The sequence below is a fragment of the Pseudophryne corroboree genome, chromosome 2 (assembly GCF_028390025.1).
Source record: "Pseudophryne corroboree isolate aPseCor3 chromosome 2, aPseCor3.hap2, whole genome shotgun sequence".
In the NCBI taxonomy this organism is placed as follows: domain Eukaryota; kingdom Metazoa; phylum Chordata; class Amphibia; order Anura; family Myobatrachidae; genus Pseudophryne; species Pseudophryne corroboree.
In genome coordinates, this window is record NC_086445.1 from 205,180,515 (window position 1) to 205,200,340 (window position 19,826).

At 43.4% G+C, this 19,826-nt stretch overlaps 1 protein-coding gene across 3 annotated transcripts in view; it reads left to right on the forward strand.

The window, feature by feature from the left end:
* LOC135009056 (ATP-dependent 6-phosphofructokinase, muscle type) overlaps positions 1-19,826 on the forward strand; it is a 237,126-nt gene that overhangs the window by 126,369 nt on the left and 90,931 nt on the right. The window contains exons 1-2 of one of the 3 annotated variants that reach the window (XM_063952246.1): positions 14,786-14,926; positions 17,068-17,121. In XM_063952246.1, coding sequence (XP_063808316.1) covers positions 14,803-14,926; positions 17,068-17,121 — 178 coding nt within the window. In that variant the 5' untranslated portion in view covers positions 14,786-14,802. Of the gene's footprint in view, positions 1-14,785; positions 14,927-17,067; positions 17,122-19,826 lie in introns of those variants that run through there. The other 2 variants (XM_063952248.1, XM_063952247.1) reach the window with 2 other exon arrangements.

Here is a 19,826-nt window from a genome sequence, read left to right on the forward strand (position 1 = left end):
TGAGTTGTTTACATGTTTGAGGAGGTTTAACTTCTGAAATGATTTTCCTCCTTTTTGTAGTGATATGCTTACTATAAGCAGAAATGCAATGTCCTAGAAATTGTACTTTGTCTTGTGCATATTATTGTAACTTATTTCTATGTACCCTACATTTCTTTTCATATAGGAATAGCAATAAGGGTTGACATTTGGGTTCTATTTAAAAATACCTTACACTTGTTGTCCTTTTTATGGCATCATATAAAACTTAGTTTTCTGTGATGCCCTTGGAATGTATTTTGTACAATAGGTGATTCATTTTAGAAATAACTTAAACTGTTGTAAGGTGCGTTATAGAGACATTTCTAAAATAAACTTCCCTCCTTTACTGTTATGTGCCGAGCATCAGCAGTGATGCAGTGTTAATGTATGTTCACCTAACATCTTTTAGAGGTATTATTTATGCATTGTTAAATTCTACAGTTACAATCTTGATTTTATACCATGTAAATGTAATTGTATCATGAGGGCAGACTTCTATCTTAGGGGTATGGACTATGACTACAGTTCTGCCCACTTCTCATACCTAGTTTACCTCATCACTTGGCCCCACCCCTTGTAATAGTTACCCAAACACTTCCTGATTCTCTGGCATTTCATTACACACTGTAACTGGAACAGTAACGAGCTGTACATTAAAGAAAATATTTTTTTACATCTGTAACATGTTCCTAATTATCTACCTATGAACTGTTACTCTTTCAGACACAGAGATATTAATTTTACTGTGGAGATCTTTTTAATGCAAATACATGTTATATTTTTAGTTTTATGACAGCCCTTTGCTATTGGCTGGGGCAATATTCATTTGGCCACAACACATTTCATTATACTTATCCAAAACTTTATATTAAGAGAATACTATTTTACACACACAAATAAAACACTGAGAGTGAGCCAGCACTCTCCCAACTCCGAACAGGGGTTGGCTGGAGTTTGATGATAAACCATTACATAATACATACATACATAATACATTATATCACACAGTCTACAAGTCATTTGTAGCCACTGATTTAATACATATTTACCAATGTAATTTACAGACTATATATTTTGCTATTTTGTGGCACAAAATGACAGAAAAGTGCAAACACACTGACTACAATTCATGAATAATCTCTTTACACAATTTGATAAGCATGCAGTTTCAGAGACAAAAGCAGCCTGAAACTGAGACTTTCGGACCCCGAATAAGTTTTACCTAATGACGGACCAGACCAGCCCACATGGGAAGGCAAAAAGGAGTAAAGAATAGATTACTCACCAGCTGGTTTTATGTTTGCATTTCCATGCCACCTGAGTCCAATTGTCCATCACTAAGCAGGATCCAGAAAACTCATAACCCTTTTTGGAGTCTATTTCTAGGTTTAAATTATTTTTAATTTCTCTGACGTCCTAGTGGATGCTGGGTACTCCGTAAGGACCATGGGGTATAGACGGGCTCCGCAGGAGACTGGGCACTCTTAAAAGAAAGATTAGGTACTATATCTGGTGTGCACTGGCTCCTCCCTCTATGCCCCTCCTCCAGACCTCAGTTAGTATCTGTGCCCGGCCAGAGCTGGATGCACCCTAGGGGCTCTCCTGAGCTTCCTAGAAAAGAAAGTATTTTGTTAGGTTTTTTATTTTCAGTGAGATCTGCTGGCAACAGACTCACTGCTACGTGGGACTGAGGGGAGAGAAGCGAACCTACCTGCTTGCAGCTAGCTTGGGCTTCTAAGGCTACTGGACACCATTAGCTCCAGAGGGATCGAACACAGGCCCAGTCCTCGGTCGTCCGGTCCCGGAGCCGCGCCGCCGTCCCCCTTGCAGAGCCAGAAGAACGAAGAGAAGTTGAAAATCGGCGGCTGAAGACTCCGGTCTTCATTAAGGTAGCGCACAGCACTGCAGCTGTGCGCCATTGCTCCCTTAGCACACCACACACTCCGGTCACTGATGGGTGCAGGGCGCTGGGGGGGGCGCCCTGGGCAGCAATTAGATTACCTTACTTGGCGAAAAGCACATAATACAGTCTGATAAACTGTATATGTGCATTAACCCCCGCCATTAAAGTACATAAAAGGACAGAAGCCCACCGCTGAGGGAGCCGGGCCTTCTTCCTCAGCACACCGGCGCCATTTTCTCTTCACAGCTCAGCTGGAAGGAAGCTCCCCAGGCTCTCCCCTGCAGTATCCTGGTACACAAAGGGTAAAAAAGAGAGGGGGGCACATAAATTTAGGCGCAAAACTGTGTATATAAGCTGCTATAGGGGAAAAATCACTCAGTATAGTGTACATCCCTGTATTATATAGCGCTGTGGTGTGTGCTGGCATACTCTCTCTCTGTCTCTCCAAAGGGCCTGGTGGGGGAACTGTCTTCAAATAGAGCATCCCCTGTGTGTGTGGTGTGTCGGTACGCGTGTGTCGACATGTCTAAGGTAAAAGGCTCCTCTAAGGAGGTGATAGAGCGGATATGTGTGTGGGAGGGTGTCTCTGTAGACAACGCCGACACCTGTTTGGATATGTGTAAGTGCTGAGGCAAAATTATTGCACAAAAGGTTAGGGAACAGAAAGGAAATCTACCCTGGTCTGTCCCTATGTCACAAAGTCCTTCAGAGTCTCTCTATGTTCACTATCCAAAATAACAAAGTATCGACACAGAGTTTAACTCCACTGTCGACTACGATAATGCAAAGTTACAGCCAAGAGGGCTAAAAGATATTCAATATATGATTATTGGAATAAAAGATGATTTGCATTTCACTGATGACTCATCTGTCCCTGACACGAGAGTACACATGTTAAGGGGAAGAATGCTGAGGTAAATTTCCCTCCTCTCATGAGGAAAAAGAGCGGGAATCTCCAGACAAGAGACGGCAGCTTCCCACAAGAGAATTCTCTGGCTGTATCCTTTCCCCACTAGGGCCAGGATGTGTTGATAATCTTCCCCTTGGGTGTCCTGTTTGCACTAGCTATTCTCAGGGATCCTGCAGATAGTGTGCACATTCTAGTATACTACCCAGACCGGCGATTGTGTCGGCATGGGTTTATAGCGCTGTGGCAGCGTGGACAGGTACCTTATCAGCAGAGATTGAGACCCTAGTATCCATATGAATATTTTAAGATGCTGTCTTAAGTGATAGATATATAATTATAAAGCATGCCCAAAGGGACATGAGTATACTGGGTCCTAGAGACAAAAGCTATGTCGATTTCTGCTTGACGTGTCCTGTAGAATATACATTGGACAGATGATGCCGACTTAAGAGGCATATGGAAGGCTGAGGATTGTGTGGAGAAAGGTTCTCGGGCCTGGTCTCCACAGCTATAGCTGGTAATTCTGATATTTTGCCTTATATTCCTGCACAGCCTAGGAAAGCACGACATTATTAAATGCAGCTTTTCGAATAAAGAAACAAGAAAGTCTGAGGTGCGTCCTTTCTTGTCAGAGCCGGGGGCAGAGGAAAGAAGCTGTACAACACAGCTAGTCCCCAGGAACAGAAGTCCTCCCTGGCCTCTACAAAAATCCACCGCATGTCGCTGGGGCTCCACAGGCGGAGCTAGGCACGGTGGGGACACGCCTTCGTAAGTTCAGCCACAAGTGGGTTCACTCCCTGTTAGGTCCCTGGGCAATAGAAATTGTATCGCAGGGATACAGGCTGGACTGTGAGAAGATGCCCCCTCACCGAGGACCCGGCGGGCTTCCCCCCAAGAGAGGGAGCCAGTGTTAACTGCAATTCGTAAATTGTATCTTCAACAGGTGGTGGTCAAGGGTCCCCTCCTTCAACAAGAGGGTGTTATTATTCGACCATGTTATAATCCCGAAACCAGACGGTTCGGTTAGACCCATATTGTATTAAAATCCCGGAACATATACCTGAAAAGGTTCAGGTTCAAGATGGAATCGCTAAGAGCGGTCATTGCATGCCTGAAATGAATCGGGACATAAGGGATGCATACCTTCGTTTCCCCATTTATCCATCTCATCAGGCGTCCCTCAGAATTGCGGTACGGGATTGTCATTACCAATTTCACCAAGGTAATGGCGGATATGATGGTGCTCCTGCGGAAGCAAGGTGTCACTATTATCACATACTTGGATGATCTCCTCATAAAAGCGAGATCAAGAGAGCAGTTGCTGGACAGCGTATCACCTTCTCTGGAAGTGAAACGGCAACACGACTGGATTCTATATATTCCGAAGTCGCAGTTGGTTCCTACAGCTCATCTGCCTCGCCTAGGCATGATCCTAGACACAGACCAGAAGAGGGTTTATCTCCCGATAGAGAGAGCTCAGGAGCTCATGACACCGGTCAGGAATCCATTGAAAACCAAAACAGGTGTCAGTGCATCACTGCACTCGAGTCCTGGGAAGGATGATGGCATCATACGAGGCCATCCCCTTCGGCTGGTTCCATGCAAGGACAATGGAACTTACTGGACAAGTGGTCCGGATCACATCTTCAGATGCATCGGTTAATCACCCTATCCCCCAGGGCCAGGGTGTCTCTCCTGTGGTGGCTGCGGAGTGCTCACCTTCTCGAGGGCCGCAGATTCGGCATTCAGGACTGGGTCCTGGTGACCACGGATGCAAGCCTCCGAGGGTGGGGGGCAGTTACACAGGGAAGAAAATTCCAGGGTTTGTGGTCAAGCCAACAGACTTGCCTTCACATCAATATCCTGGAACTAAGGGCCATATACAACGCCCTAAGTCAAGCGGAGTTCCTGCTTCGCGACCAACCGGTTCTGATCCAGTCAGACCGCAGGGGCTCATGCACAAGGAGCAGGGTGGCGAGGGTAGAAGCCACCAGAATTCTTCGCTGGGCGGAGAATCAAGTAAGCGCACTGTCAGCAGTGTTCATTCCGGGAGTTGACACGACCTCCACCCGGGAAAGTGGTGACTTCATCAGGAAGTCTTCACGCAGTTTTGCAAATTGATGGAAACAGCCTCAGGTGGACTACATGGCGTCCCACCTCAATAAAAAGATAAAAAAGGTTTTACGCTGGGTCAAGGGACTTTCAGGCGATAGCTGTGGTCGCACTAGTAACACCGTGGGTGTTCCAGTCGGTATATATATTCCCTCCTCTTCCTCTCAGACCCAAGGGCTGAGAATTGTAATAAACGGAGGAGTGTGAACAATATTCTTTGCTCCGGATTGGCCAAGAAGGACTCGGTACCCGGAACTGCAAGAAATGCTCTCAGAGGACCCATAGCCTCTGCCTCTCAGTCAGGACATGTTGCAACAGGGACCCTGTCTGATCCAAGACTTACCGCGGCTGCGTTGGACGGCATGGCGGTTGAACGCCGGATCCTAGCGGAAAAGGGCATTCCGGATGCAGTTATTCCTACGCTGATAAAGGCTAGGTAAGACGTGACAGCAAGACTTTTTCACTGTATATGGCGAAAATAGGTTGCTTGGTGTGTGGCCGGGAAGGCCCTACTGAGGAATTCCAGGGGGGTCGATTCCTGCACTTCCTACAGTCAGGAGTAACTATGGGCCTAAAATTAGGATCCATAAAGGCCAAGATTTCGGCCCTATCCCTTTTTCTCTCAAAAAGAACTGGCTTCACTGCCTGAAGTTCGGATGTTGTTACAGGGGTGCTGCATATTCAGCCCCTTTTGTGCCTCCAGTGGCACCTTGGGACCTTAACGTGTGTTGGATTCCTAAAATCCCACTGGTTTGGGCCACTTAAGACCGTGGAGCTAAAATATCTCACGTGGAAAGTGGTCATGCTTTTGGCCTTAGCTTGGACTAGGCGTGTGTCAGAATTGGCGGCTTTGTCATGTAAAAGCCCATATCTGATCTTACATATGGAAAGGGCAGAATGGAGGACTCGTCCCCAATTTCTCCCTAAGGTGGTATCATCGTTTCATTTGAACCAACCTATTGTGGTGCCTGCGGCTACTAGGGACTTGGAGGATTCCAAGTTGCTGGACGTAGTCCGGGCCCTGAAACTTTGTTTCCAGGACGGCTAGAGTCAGAAAAACTGACTCGCTATTTATCCTGCATGCACCCAACAAGCTGGGTGCTCCTGCTTTAAAGCAGACTATTGCTCGCTGGATCTGTAGCACGATTCAGCTTGCACATTCTGCGGCTGGACTGCCGCATCCTAAATTAGTAAAAGCCCATTCTACGAGGAAGGTGGGCTCTTCTTGGGCGGCTGCCTGAGGGGTCTCGGCTTTACAACTTTGCCGAGCTGCTACTTGGTCGGGTTTAAACACTTTTGCAAAATTCTACAAGTTTGATACCCTGGCTGAGGAGGACCTTGAGTTTGCTCATTCGGTGCTGCAGAGTCATCCGCACTCTCCCGCCCGTTTGGGAGCTTTGGTATAATCCCCATGGTCCTTACGGAGTACCCAGCATCCACTAGGACGTCAGAGAAAATAAGAATTTACTCACCGGTAATTCTATTTCTCGTAGTCCGTAGTGGATGCTGGGAGCCCGTCCCAAGTGCGGACTCTCTGCAATACATGTATATAGTTATTGCTTAACTAAAGGGTTATTGTATGAGCCATCTGTTGAGAGAGGCTCAGTTATTGTTCATACTGTTAACTGGGTATAGTTATCACGAGTTGTACGGTGTGATTGGTGTGGCTGGTATGAGTCTTACCCTGGATTCCAAATCCTTTCCTAGTAATGTCAGCTCTTCCGGGCACAGTTTCCCTAACTGAGGTCTGGAGGAGGGGCATAGAGGGATGAGCCAGTGCACACCAGATATAGTACCTAATCTTTCTTTTAAGAGTGCCCAGTCTCCTGAGGAGCCCGTCTATTCCCCATGGTCCTTACGGAGTACCCAGCATCCACTACGGACTACGAGAAATAGAATTACCGGTGAGTAAATTCTTATTTTTCTTACATGTCTAATGAACGCCATAAATTGTTGTTTAACATCAGGGAATTCTGTAACTGTTGTTATGTTAACAGTTCTGAATTTGTTTATACCATGTAGTGGTTCAGCGCAACTCTGGGCGCGCTGGATTAGGTCCGTCAGCAGCTACACCAGGTGTGACAGTATCTTATGTGCACACCGGATATAGTCCGCAGGGACCAAATTGTTAAGTAAATTATACGCTGGAGGTGCAGATGCCAAACTTGAGACCATACATAAATTTTTCTTAGGAGACATTCCTGGTCTCTTCACTTTTCATGCTGTACAATCTTTAGTCTACCAATGTATTAGTCTGGGGCATGCACATATTCAGGTATTTTTAGTAGGTCTATTATTTTTTGAACACTGGCAACCAGTCACTGATTGACTTTTTAGATCTAACAGATTTTCTAACATTTGGTTCTTTACAGGGCTTACATTTATAGGACCAAGGTGTCTAATTGGACATATTGTATCATTTGGTGGGTTACAATGTCTACAAGTTGGACATGCCCAGTAAGGATACCCTTTGGTTTTCTTGGGACCTCTACGTCTCATTGTTTACTGTCTTGATGTGTCTGCATCATCCCAATCATCTAAATTTATTAGGGACATTTGTTCCTGAATTTGGTCTACCTCTTCTAACTCTTTCTCATACTGAAGTAACGCACCCGTGTCAATCCACAACTCAAGCCTACGCTCCAGTTTATTATCCTTCAAATATCTTCCATAGGTTACTCTGATCTGTTTCAACCTGTCCGGGTCCAGAGTGCCATCAATAGACAACCCTGCCCGTTGAAACAACCGCTTCATACCCTTCAAGCATTGCTCACCATGTACATTCTTCATAATGTCCATGGCACTCCGAGGTGCTTCATCCGAAGGATAAGTATTTGTATTTCCCATACTTATGGCCAGTAAGTATTCAGAATCCGGGAAATATCAGTAACCTGGATCTAACGGATCCCCTGAGATATAACTGTGAGGAAAATTGCCTGGAACAGAGGTGATCTGTAACCAATTTTTACCTATGTCACTATCCTTTGGAATGAAATGAAATCCCATCAATATGAACACATCATCTGGGTTTTCTCTATTTTCCCAAACCCCTTCTTCTGCAGAGTACACTACTGCTTTTAAAACAAATGGATGTCCCTCCCCTAACTTATGTATGATAGCTATGCAGACACAATCCTGACAGGACATTTAACTTGCATCCATTGCTCGCACCAGTCTGTGTTTACAGATCACAGAAGAGAGAAAAAAAAGTTTTAAACGACTTCCGTTCCTGATTTATTTATTTTTTCTTAACTCTGTACGCTATAATTTTTAAAGCGACAGGACGTGCTTTATGGTACTAACAAGGTATGCAAGTCAGATGCAATGATATTCTATTGTGACTGTAACTTAGACTCGTATATTATGTACAATATATTGTTCTGAACCTTCCAATTCAGACAGTATATCTGACCAATCCTTTCCAATATTTCTTACTTTAAGAATAAAATAACAACCTATTGGTACAAAAATGTTAAACCCCTCTTCCCACGGTTCAGAGAATAACGGTGATTCTCCTGGACTACAAATATAATGTAAATAAAATTTCTGATTGTGGTGTGCCATTACTAAGAGTACTACACACTTACAAAGGGGGACATAGTAACATAGTATCTGAGGTTGAAAAAAGACAATTGTCCATCGAGTTCAACCTATTTGTGGTCTCCTATGCATGATGATTTGACTAAAATTTCTGACTGATGCTGCTGTCAGCCGTTGCATTTTATCCCTATTTATAGTAACTATAATGCATGACTATGCACCATACCCCTGGATATCCTTATCCATTAGGAATTTATCTAACCCATTCTTAAATGTGTTGACAGATTCCGCCATTACAACTCCCTCAGGCAGGGAATTCCAAACACGTATTGTCCTTACCGTGAAAAAGCCTTTACGACGTATTGTGCGGAATCTCCTCTCCTCTAACCTGAGCGAGTGTCCACGAGTCCTTTGTGTTGATCTAACCAAAAACAGGTCCCGCGCAAGCTCTGTGTATTGTCCCCTTATATATTTGTAGATGTTGATCATATCCCCTCTTAGTCTCCGCTTTTCCAATGTAAACATGCCTAGTCTTTCAAGCCTTTCCTTGTATTCCATCGTCTCCATGCCCTTAATTAGTTTGGTCGCCCTCCTCTGTACCTTTTCTAGCTCCAGGATATCCTTTTTGTAGTACGGTGCCCAGAATTGTACACAGTATTCAAGGTGTGGCCTCACTAGTGATTTATATAACGGGAGTATAATACTCTCGTCCCTAGCATCAATACCCCGTTTTATGCATGCTAATATCTTATTAGCCTTCTTTGCTGCAGTCCTACTTTGGGTACTACTGCTTAGCTTGCTATCTATGAGGACACCTAAGTCCTTTTCCAGTACAGAATCCCCTAACTTTACCCCATTTAGTAGGTAGGTGTAATTTTTGTTCTTGTTACCACAGTGCATTACCTTACACTTGTCTGTGTTGAAGCGCATTCTCCATTTGGCTGCCCATGCTTCTAATTTAACTAAGTCGTTCTGAAGAGACTCGGCATCCTCCTCTGTATTTATAGCCTTACACAATTTGGTATCATCTGCAAAAATTGACACCATGCTCTCTAGACCTTCTGTTAGGTCATTAATGAAAATATTGAACAATAGCGGTCCTAATACTGAGCCTTGCGGCACACCACTTAGCACTTCAGTCTAAGTTGAAAAAGATCCATTAACCACAACGCGCTGCTCCCTATTATCTAACCAGTTTTTGACCCAAGTGCATATTGTGCTTCCTAGCCCTGATTCTTGTAGCTTGTAGATAAGTCTCATGTGTGGTACAGTATCGAACGCTTTGGCAAAGTCTAAAAAGATTACATCCACGTCTTTACCCTGATCTAGGTTTGCGCTTACTGTTTCATAAAAGCCAAGTAAGTTGGTTTGACAGGATCTGTCCTTCATAAACCCATGTTGATTCCTTTTAATGACCTTATTGACTTCAAGGAACTTCTGAATACTATCTCTTAGAATACCTTCCAATACTTTCCCCACTATAGATGTAAGACTAACTGGTCTATAATTACCTGGTTCAGCTTTACTTCCCTTTTTGAATATAGGCACTACTCACGCTATACGCCAGTCTTTGGGAACCATACCTGATATAACTGAATCCTTAAAGATCAAAGATAGCGGTTTTGCCAGTTCAGAGTGAAGCTGCATTAGAACCCTTGGGTGAATACCATCGGGCCCTGGTGATTTATTAATCTTTAAATGTTTCATAACTCTGACTTATTTCTAGAGTCTACATTATCCTACACATATAGACTGCAGTAACACAAACTTAACCTACGTTCTAATTCTCAATATAAGACAAAACAAGACAGTGGTCGCAGCAACGTCCAGTTTAACAACCCGTCAGTTGGTTATATGCAGACACACTCTAAATACTCAGAATCCATTTACTTCCACATTCATTCATTCTTACGCCTTTATAACACATATAAGCACATAAGCAAGAGAATAGAAGGAAAATGAAAAAATCAACCTGATTAGTGAGTGATCGTTGTGCACAATCCCCGATTTCTGTCTGGCAATGGAACAGATGGATAGTTAAAGGAATGACAGTCTGGAGATAAAATATCTCTACATACCATGCGCATGGCTTTTGTAAGTCTTAGTCCAGTAACCATCCACCCAGCCGTCCGTTGTTCAACAGGTGATGAGGATCTCGCTGGAAACCTCCAAATTGATAAAGGTAGCCCCAGGACAGGGCACCCCTCGCTGATCCAAGTTCAAGCACGCACTCAATCGGTCAGCATCAATCAGGTTCATTCATGGCTGCAGCAGTTACCAGTTAAATAAAGAGAGTGAAGTAGGAAATAGCAGAAGCAGATTTTATTTCCTGGAAACAGCATATTATAAAGGAATACATATTTGCATACAGCGTCGTAATTTCCTTACACAAAGCTTAATCCTATTGGTTAATGACCTCTTTAATTCTATTGGTTAACATACTGTCTAATCCTATTGGTTAATAAACTCCTATCTTATACGTAATATTTTCGCCTAACATTTCTATATGTGCTTTTAAGTGGAATAACTGGGGGTTTTTGCTAAGATTGTAACCTACATATGTCTGGTTATGTTTTCACACCTGCTATACCGCAAACTGATAAATACCCTTTGAAGCTTAAATGTCTAGCTGCTGACATTATATTTCTGATAGGAAATTACCTTAAAATATATCTTAGCTAAAGGTCATAACTTCACAATATGGGTTCAAACAAAGACCAATGTCTGGTACTTTTTCCTGTATCAGCACTAAGCTAAAACAATTAGAAACAGATTATCAGATGTCAATTACAAATGGAGTCTTATGAACAAATATGGCTTCCATCTTTATCACAGGCAGCCCCCTTTTCCACTTTCCGACTAGCAGTTGCTAGTAGTTGCTGTGGCTCAGGCTGTGGGAAGTGCGGAATGCCTGCTTCCCGTTCGGTTACGCCACCCAGCCCCTCCGTCCGGTGCCTTGCTCCCCTGTTCCCAGGGTGCTCTCGGCACCCTGCAGCCGCCTCGCCAGCTCCACCCTGCGCTGTCCCATGTGTGCACATGCATGTATGCATGCTCGCTAATCGCCACTTCCAGTTCCAGTCAATGCAGCATCTCCTCAGCGTCTCCTCCTCCTCCTTATTATTCTTAATAATAAAAATAATAATAATATTATGACACTTGCTAGTGGCAAATAACACTGGCTAATATAGACCACAGCTGATCTTTACAAATGTCAAAAGTTTATGATGAGTTTATTTTATTTTTGTTAAAATACAGAGGAAATGTCACACTATACTGTATAGGAGCATCAAACATGTTATGAGAAAATGACAGTTAAAGCTATAGCGCTTACAGGAGGTGTATATAAGGTGACACGCAGATGCAGACTTGGCATGTTTGTCTTGGCACACACTGAGCAGGAGCTGGCTATAATCCTCTTATGCACCTTGGTTTATTTGTCAGCAGCTACCTACATGCAAAGATATACAAAGTACATTTGGTTATTTTAGACCCAGTAGTCCCCAAAGTGTGAGTTGCTGAAAATGAAGTTGCACAGCGAATGCTGCATGTCGGTATGCATGGGTGTCCGCTAAACAAGGGGCATACACTTATCATATTTTCTGAGTTTTTACCCCATTTCCATATGTACCAAGATCCATAATGTGATGCTTTCCAGAGCTTGGAGACTGTGGGTAACGCCATCTTTGGGTGGTGTTACCCTTTAGAAGTCTATGGGCTTCTTTCCATTTGCATCCCTCCCAGCAACCCCCCCGGTTGCCGCCACATCACAGTGCGCATTCACAGAAGGGCTCCCAGGTCCTAAACCCAGGAGTCCTCCTATTGCAAAAGACAGCTCTTATCAGGAGAGCTGTCCTTTGCGATGATAATCGCATTTCTATGTACATACCTGGTAATGATGTACGTGATAAGTGGCAGGATGTATCGCATCACGGAAGCGATGCTTAAGGGCCCCATACACTAGGGAGATGTATCTCAGCAATGACTTGCATGCAATTTTCCTGCCATCTGGCCGGGAGCTTCCCGGGAGGCCAGCGATTGCGATTTCATACTTGAGTGTATTTTTACATGTGATTTATTTCATGCAATCTAATGTTATTGAACCTATTTCCATGCAATTGAGATAAATCTAACGTGCAGCACGTGTGATCTGCGATTGTGATGGGAGACACACGGGAACGCGCATTGTATCACAATCGCACGAAAAGGACATGCAATGTGACACTTTTCATGCAAGCCGGCTCAGCAATTCGTCTCAATTGCATGAAAACAAGCAAAATCGCACTAGCGTATGGGGCCCTTTAGTACATCCCGCTTAAAGTACCAACCAGTCATCTACTAACTGCCATTTTCAAACACAGCTGGTAACCTGACAGTTAGGAGGTGATTGTTTGGTGCTTTCTCTCTATACTTTATCTCCCTGCTAGCTTACATACATATGTCTCCAATGAACTAATATGCAGCTGTGTGACCAGGAGGACTGTACAGAACAGTATGTTTACTGATACATTACTACAATAGGGTTTCATATTGGAGATCTGTTTTGTCCGTGGTTGATCGTGGTATTATTAGTAGCGCTTCATCTAATATATAACTTTCATCTTTAGCCACTCCTGTAATAAAGAGATATATATATACTAGGTTTGGGGCCTTGTTTAACTGGTTGGGGTGATTACTGTTCATTGTATGATATTGAATGATTGTCAAACCTATCCAATCCACCCGTGTGTCATTCCTCCAACATCAGGCTGTGAATAAAGATTGCCTCTATATATATATATATATATATATATATATATATATATATATATATTGTGTATAGAGGCACTCCAATTAACCAGCCATACCGCCTCCTCCTCCGTGATGGCTGCACTATAGTAAACCTAATTCTCATTTATTGGGGGGGTATTCAATTAAGTGACGTTTTTTTCCACTGGTCGAAAAAACGGCACTAATTCGACACAGGGTATTCAATTGCGGGAGGGGTTTTTTTGCCCGTTTTTTAATCCATTTTCGCCCATGCTGTTTCACTTTTTTTTCAAATCAGCATGGGTGAAGATTGCGCCAAACAGTGGCAAAAACGCCCGCAAATTCGGCAAAACGTGTATCAGCGGCCAATTTGCCGATACATGTGGTTTTTTTCAGTGCAGGATTTTTCGACCAGTCGGAAAAATGGCATGGGCATTGAATAAGTTGAATGTAAATTCGACCTAAAAATGGGCAAAAAGTGCATTTTTTTTCGACTGGTCGAAAAAACTGCAATATTTGAATACCCCCCTATGTCTTACATTATCATAAAAGTGAGAGGAGATCAGGACAGTTATCTTAACGTGTCACTTTTTTATAAGGAAGAAGCCATCTCACAGATGTATCTGTGGAAGTTTCCCCTATAATTATTTCCTCTTCATACAGATGGGCACTCGTACCTCAGGTCCCACTAGCGTTGGGTGTCTTTTTCTTGCCAAAAATGTGTCATAGTCGTAACGCGGTGTGAGTGACGCACCAGAAGACTGTGCCGATAAATTTTATATGCAACCCTGGTACGGTATATCTTTATTTTCACCCCAAAAAAAGATGCAAGATGCTAGCGGAGTCGCACGGAACCTGTCATCTTATTCACGACAGGCATCTAGCTCTGCATGGCGTACTGATGCTTGATGTAGGAGGACACATCTGTACCTGTGGGTATATTTTTACTTCCTTTTCATATCTTCTATATCACCAATAGTGGGCGGGATTCAAATCTTCTGTCCCGCCCCCATCGCACCTGCCCGCCGGCAGTATTCAAATGTTGCTGCCGATGGGTGCGATATCAGCATTTCAGCTCACCACCCCCAGGGGTGGTGAGCTGAGATGTGCGAAAAGTGACCCGTTTGGACGCCCAAATGGGACTTTTCACGATTGCGCCCATGTCTTTAGTCAGGTTTAGCTGTTTTTTACGCAGCTAAACCCGTCTCTTATGGGCGCGATCAGCGCGATAACGGGGGTTATTAGAATATCGCCCCGCGATCTCCCGTCACTTTAGACGGGAGATCGGGGACAATAAAACATTTGAATCCTGCCCAATATGTCCAAATATTTATACAATGATTTAAAATATTGACACGTGGCTCTGCATGACTATAGTGATAGAAAGTGCTCTATCACGTTGATGGCCGCTCTGCAGTAAAGCACTCTATGCTGGGCTTATTTTGGCTGTGCAAGGCATTCAAATCATGTCCCAGTATTCCACCAGAAGGAGGGGTTTGGTGAGCAGCTGCTGCCGGCTGTAGAATCCTATCTATAAATATCAATGAACCAATGGCTGCAGCCTTGGGATATGAGTGCTGCTATTGAACTTGATAAGGTTTTAATCAAACTTCTTATTTCAGTGACTGTCTCAGTCGGGATCTTCATTTGTATCACTGTTTTCCAGCTTAACAAAAGAAACAAAGGTCATACTGGTTAGTACATGTTACTTCCACTTTCCCTTTAACATTCAAATAATAATATTTAATTATTACTAAATATTGAGCATAAGAAGGTACAGCGTGATAATGTGTATTTACAGTACACTATACCATTGTTTTAGTGCTAAGGTTTTTCTATCTCAGAGTGAATGTCTTATGTTTGAATACTTTTATGCACAATTTCTAATTTCACTGTCTTGAAATATTTTTTGCAGTGTGAGATCCTTATTTCATTTATATTTTTATTTACACCCATGTCATGATATAACATTTTATTGTAGCAATAATCACAGTGTTAAAATATTTTTTTTCTTATCATTGAAAGCTGCTTTGACACTTTACGGCTAACTCCGTGTGATTTGTGACAGTTTGAAAGTATATGCATATTACAGATGTGTCCATACGCCATATGGTTGTCCTTACATCATATGACACAAGACACCCGGCACGACAGAGACACCCTGATTGGAGTAGCATACTTTGTTTTTACATTGTGTATCTTAGTCGCATCTCAGATGCAGCAAAAAGCCACTCATAGTGTACCAGAGACACTAGCATGCAACTGTAACTGCACAGGAATTAGTATTACACACCTACATCGCAGATGCAGCACAGCGGAACTTCTCATGAGGAAAAGCAGCGGCCACTCTCATTGGAGCCCTTTATACTCCGATTCAGGCTCAGTTGCACACAGATGCACAAGTGTCACACACCTAATTAATCAGTGTACACTAGCATTGTAGTTCTGCCACTTCTATGGAGGCTGTTCCCATTAGCCGTGGTAATTTTTTGAACAGAAAAAAAATAATTTTATCGTGATTTTTGGCTAATGGTCATTATTGGGCTATCCAATTAAAGCCCGTTTTTTCTCTGTGAAAATTACCTGTTTTAGCATGTAAACACTTAGGGGATATGGATGTACATTTTGATCAAAAATAACGTTTGGTGTGACTCGGATGGGACCTGGCACACGGAGAGGTGCTATTTGGCGCAGCTGAAGCGACAGTAAAGCTGGGTACACACTAGACGATATGCTCCATGAGCAATATCGCCAGTGTTTGCCCTTGCACTCTCGGGCAAACAATATGATATTGTTTAGTGGCATCATCCTGCCACCGCTTCGATACATGCAGTTTCAGATGATATACTCAAAATTGTCCTGCATGTACAGATGACAGAAGACCTCATCAACAACCCCTGGGAGCGCGCATCCTTGAAACAATAGTGCATACACACTGAACGATATCGTTCAGAAATGTCGTTATCATCTATATTGTTAATAATCGCCCACTGTGTACCCAGCTTACGGATGGACACATCTGTACCTACAGATGTGTCATAGTTTTGACATTGTACTAGGTTTTAATGGTTAATATTGTAACTTTAAATTGAATTTAAATATTTTTTTGTTATTTGTAATAAGGTTAGGTTAAGGCTGCGGGAGGAGGTTAGGTTTACGCATCCTCAGGGAGGGTTAGGCTACGGGATTCTAATCATCGGGATGCAGCTATCGGTATTCTGACCGCTGGCATTCCGATTGCTGACATTTCAGCTCCAACCCCATTTATATGCATGAATGTACACCAGGGAAGGACTTTCAATACAAAATTATAGATTGCATCCACATCTCCTGTAAACATCTAATATGTAAAGAGCGCAGAAGCGTTAGTGAAAGGATTCCGCATTTGTTCAAATTCAAAAATATGTCCTGGTGCCTCTAATGTCATGTCACAGTCCTGTTCATCAGCGAGTCACTTGGCAAGTGTATCAAACTGTTTGGCTGCTACTTCTGTTGTACCTGACCCGTTTACTAAACACTGTGCTTCTTTTCTCTGACTCCTGTCATCCAAGAGCCTGGACATAAATCCTTATTTAGTAGATAATTAAGCAAAATACTTCTGTGCAACATGTTTCTTATGTCTGATGTATCTAGTATGTCTATCAGTATCTTAAGGAGCTTTTCTATAGAAAAAAAATACAGACGAGAAATACTACAGTAGTACACAAAATTGTTAGCAGAATTAGCATCAGATTTGGCAAACATTCAAAAAAGGGAGTGTGTTGGGTTTTTTGCTGTTAAGTTTATCTCAGTGAGCAAATGCATATGTGATAAACCTGTTTTCTTTTACCCAAAGATAGCCTGAAAGAGCAGGACATCACCACAGAGAACGCCAGTATGTCACAGACAAGTAAGATTATTACTTTTTATAGTTACTAATTTTGAACTTTTGGTATGTTACAGGAAAAGAAACTGATTGTCATTGGGATTAGGTATGGTGCTATGTCCTCATCAGTGAGATGTGAATCAGTAATCTAGAAGGGTGATCTTCAGTATGCCGGCTGTCGGGATCCCGGCGCACAGTATACTGGCGCCGGAATCCCGACAGCCGGCATACGACACTTATTCTCCCTCGTGGGGGTCCACGACCTCCCTGGAGGGAGAATAAAATAGCGTGGCGCGCGTAGCGCGCCACCGTGCCCACAGCGTGGCGAGCGCAGCGAGCCCGCAAGGGGCTCATTTGCGCTCGCCACACTGTCAGTATGCCGGCGGTCGGGCTCCCGGCGCCTGTATGCTGGTCGCCGGGAGCCCGACCACCGGCATACCATACTACACCCATCTAGAACCATATTTTGCTACTGCTTGCAAAGGTGTAGCTACCATAGGTGCAGGCAGTGCAGCTGCTATGGGGCTCTGAGCTGAGAGCGGCCCACCTTCCTGTCACAGTTACATGTGTTATATACAAGGGCGTAGCTAGCATAGGTGCAAGGAGTACAGCTACTATGGGACCCTGAGTTGAGAGGGGCCAAACTTACTGTCAAAATTACAGTTTTCACCACTGGATGGTACATAGGCCTTGTGGTCTACAATATATCTAGGTATGACCCTGGAGGTCATTATTATATTACATAATATGTACTGGAGCACTGTAATGTGGCATAATATTAACTGGGGACAACACTGTGATGTGGCATAATATGATCTGGGGACCCTGCATGCCGTAATGTCATTTGGGGGAACTGTGTTGTGTAATGGCAGCCCTACAATGTAACATACTGTAAAGTGAACTAGATAGAGCATGACTATGGTTCATAAATGAACTAGGGCACTACTATGGGGTATAAAATTAACACCTGCTGCAGAGAGGTGTCTGTCTAGAAGCATTGGGACACGGGCCCCTTCATAATGTTGCTATGGGGCCCACAAAGTTCTGGCTACGCCCCTGACTGCATGTTACCGTTAGTGCAGTATTTGTTCATATACAGTTGTCAGGGAGGCACAATTGCATTGTAGTGGTTTTAGTCTGACAGCAGATCGCCATATATACCAAAGGTAACAGGATTTAATGTGGTATCACCAAGTGGAGAAAAAAAGGAAAGATTGAACACATTTTACTTTTTTAAGGGTATGTGTATTAAGCAAGAAACACAATAGACAATCCTAAATTTGATGCGATTTTACTGCCTATTCACTTATGTTCGGAAGTCCTGATGAAAGTGCCAATTTGCACTTACACACCTATACAATGTAACATGTGATACCCGAAACTCATCTGTCTAAAATATCAGAAAAAGATTGTAACACCATAAAGATTTCAGTCTATGCTGATGCGAGCTGTAAACACAGTTAGCATAATGTTCAGGGAAAGGGCTGGATTACACGCGGAAGCGTACAGGAAGAGAACCGGAAGCTTCACATTGCCATTTTCTACAGTAGTGTTGAGTGTAGAATACAGTATGTTCTATTAACTCCTCCATCATAATTTTGAACTGAAAAAAAGCTTTTGTTTGGAGTTTTGTTGCGATGGTGACAGCGCTGCAAGCAATCAGAAATAAAAGAGAAGCGTAGTTGCTGGACCAAAGATTGGCTGCTGAGGCGAGACACCTATTCCCATATGACATTGGTACAGGAGATATGAGAAAACAATCCTGAGAACTTCAGGATTCTCTGCATATGGCTAGCTCTACCTACCAGGAGCTTCTGCAACTGGTCACCCCACTCATAGAAAGCAGGACACCTATTCCCATATGACATTGGTACAGGAGATATGAGAAAACAATCCTGAGGACTTCAGGATTCTCTGCATATGGCTAGCTCTACCTACCAGGAGCTTCTGCAACTGGTCACCCCACTCATAGAAAGCAGGACACCTATTTTTGGAGACCCATTTCTGCAGAGCAGAGACTTGTGGCTGCATTATGATTTTTAGCTGCTTGAAGGACACTGGTTGATCTGAGGTGCAGTACAGCTATATCTTCTCATGCCATGGGAGAGATCATGCCTGAGACCTGTGAGGCCATCACTCAAGTTCTCCAGGAGCAATACACAAAGGGAAATACAAAGTAAATACACAGCTATGAAGCAGTGTTTTTTTGTTTTTTACATGAAGTTAACAAATAACCAAGACACTGCGCTCACCACGCTGCGCAACGGGAATAGTCCCTGTTTGCTGGCATTCTGGCTGCCGGCATTGTAAGCGGTCAGGATTCTCGCGTCAGTATCCTGACCGTCGGGATCCCGCCCACCGGTAAAGCAACTACATCCCATAAGGAGCATGCTACAATACATTTGCACATACTGTGCTCGACAACAACTGATAAATTACATTTCATTGAGAAGAAAAAATATTTTCATGTATTGCATAGTGGGCATGATTCATGTGTGTATGGAATTGCGCATCCACAAGGAAGCGGCTGTACACTTCCGCCTAATGACAACTCTGTAGGAGACAGACGCCTCCTTTTTGCATTAGCCAGGATCCGAGTGCTGCGTCTCGCAATTCACAATGGTTATAGGCAGCTTAGTATGGCTGGCCATAGTATCTGGACACTGGGATCCAAGGAGTCTGCATCAGACAACACAGAACGGTGTCAGGTGCTGCCCCCACTCCGCTCC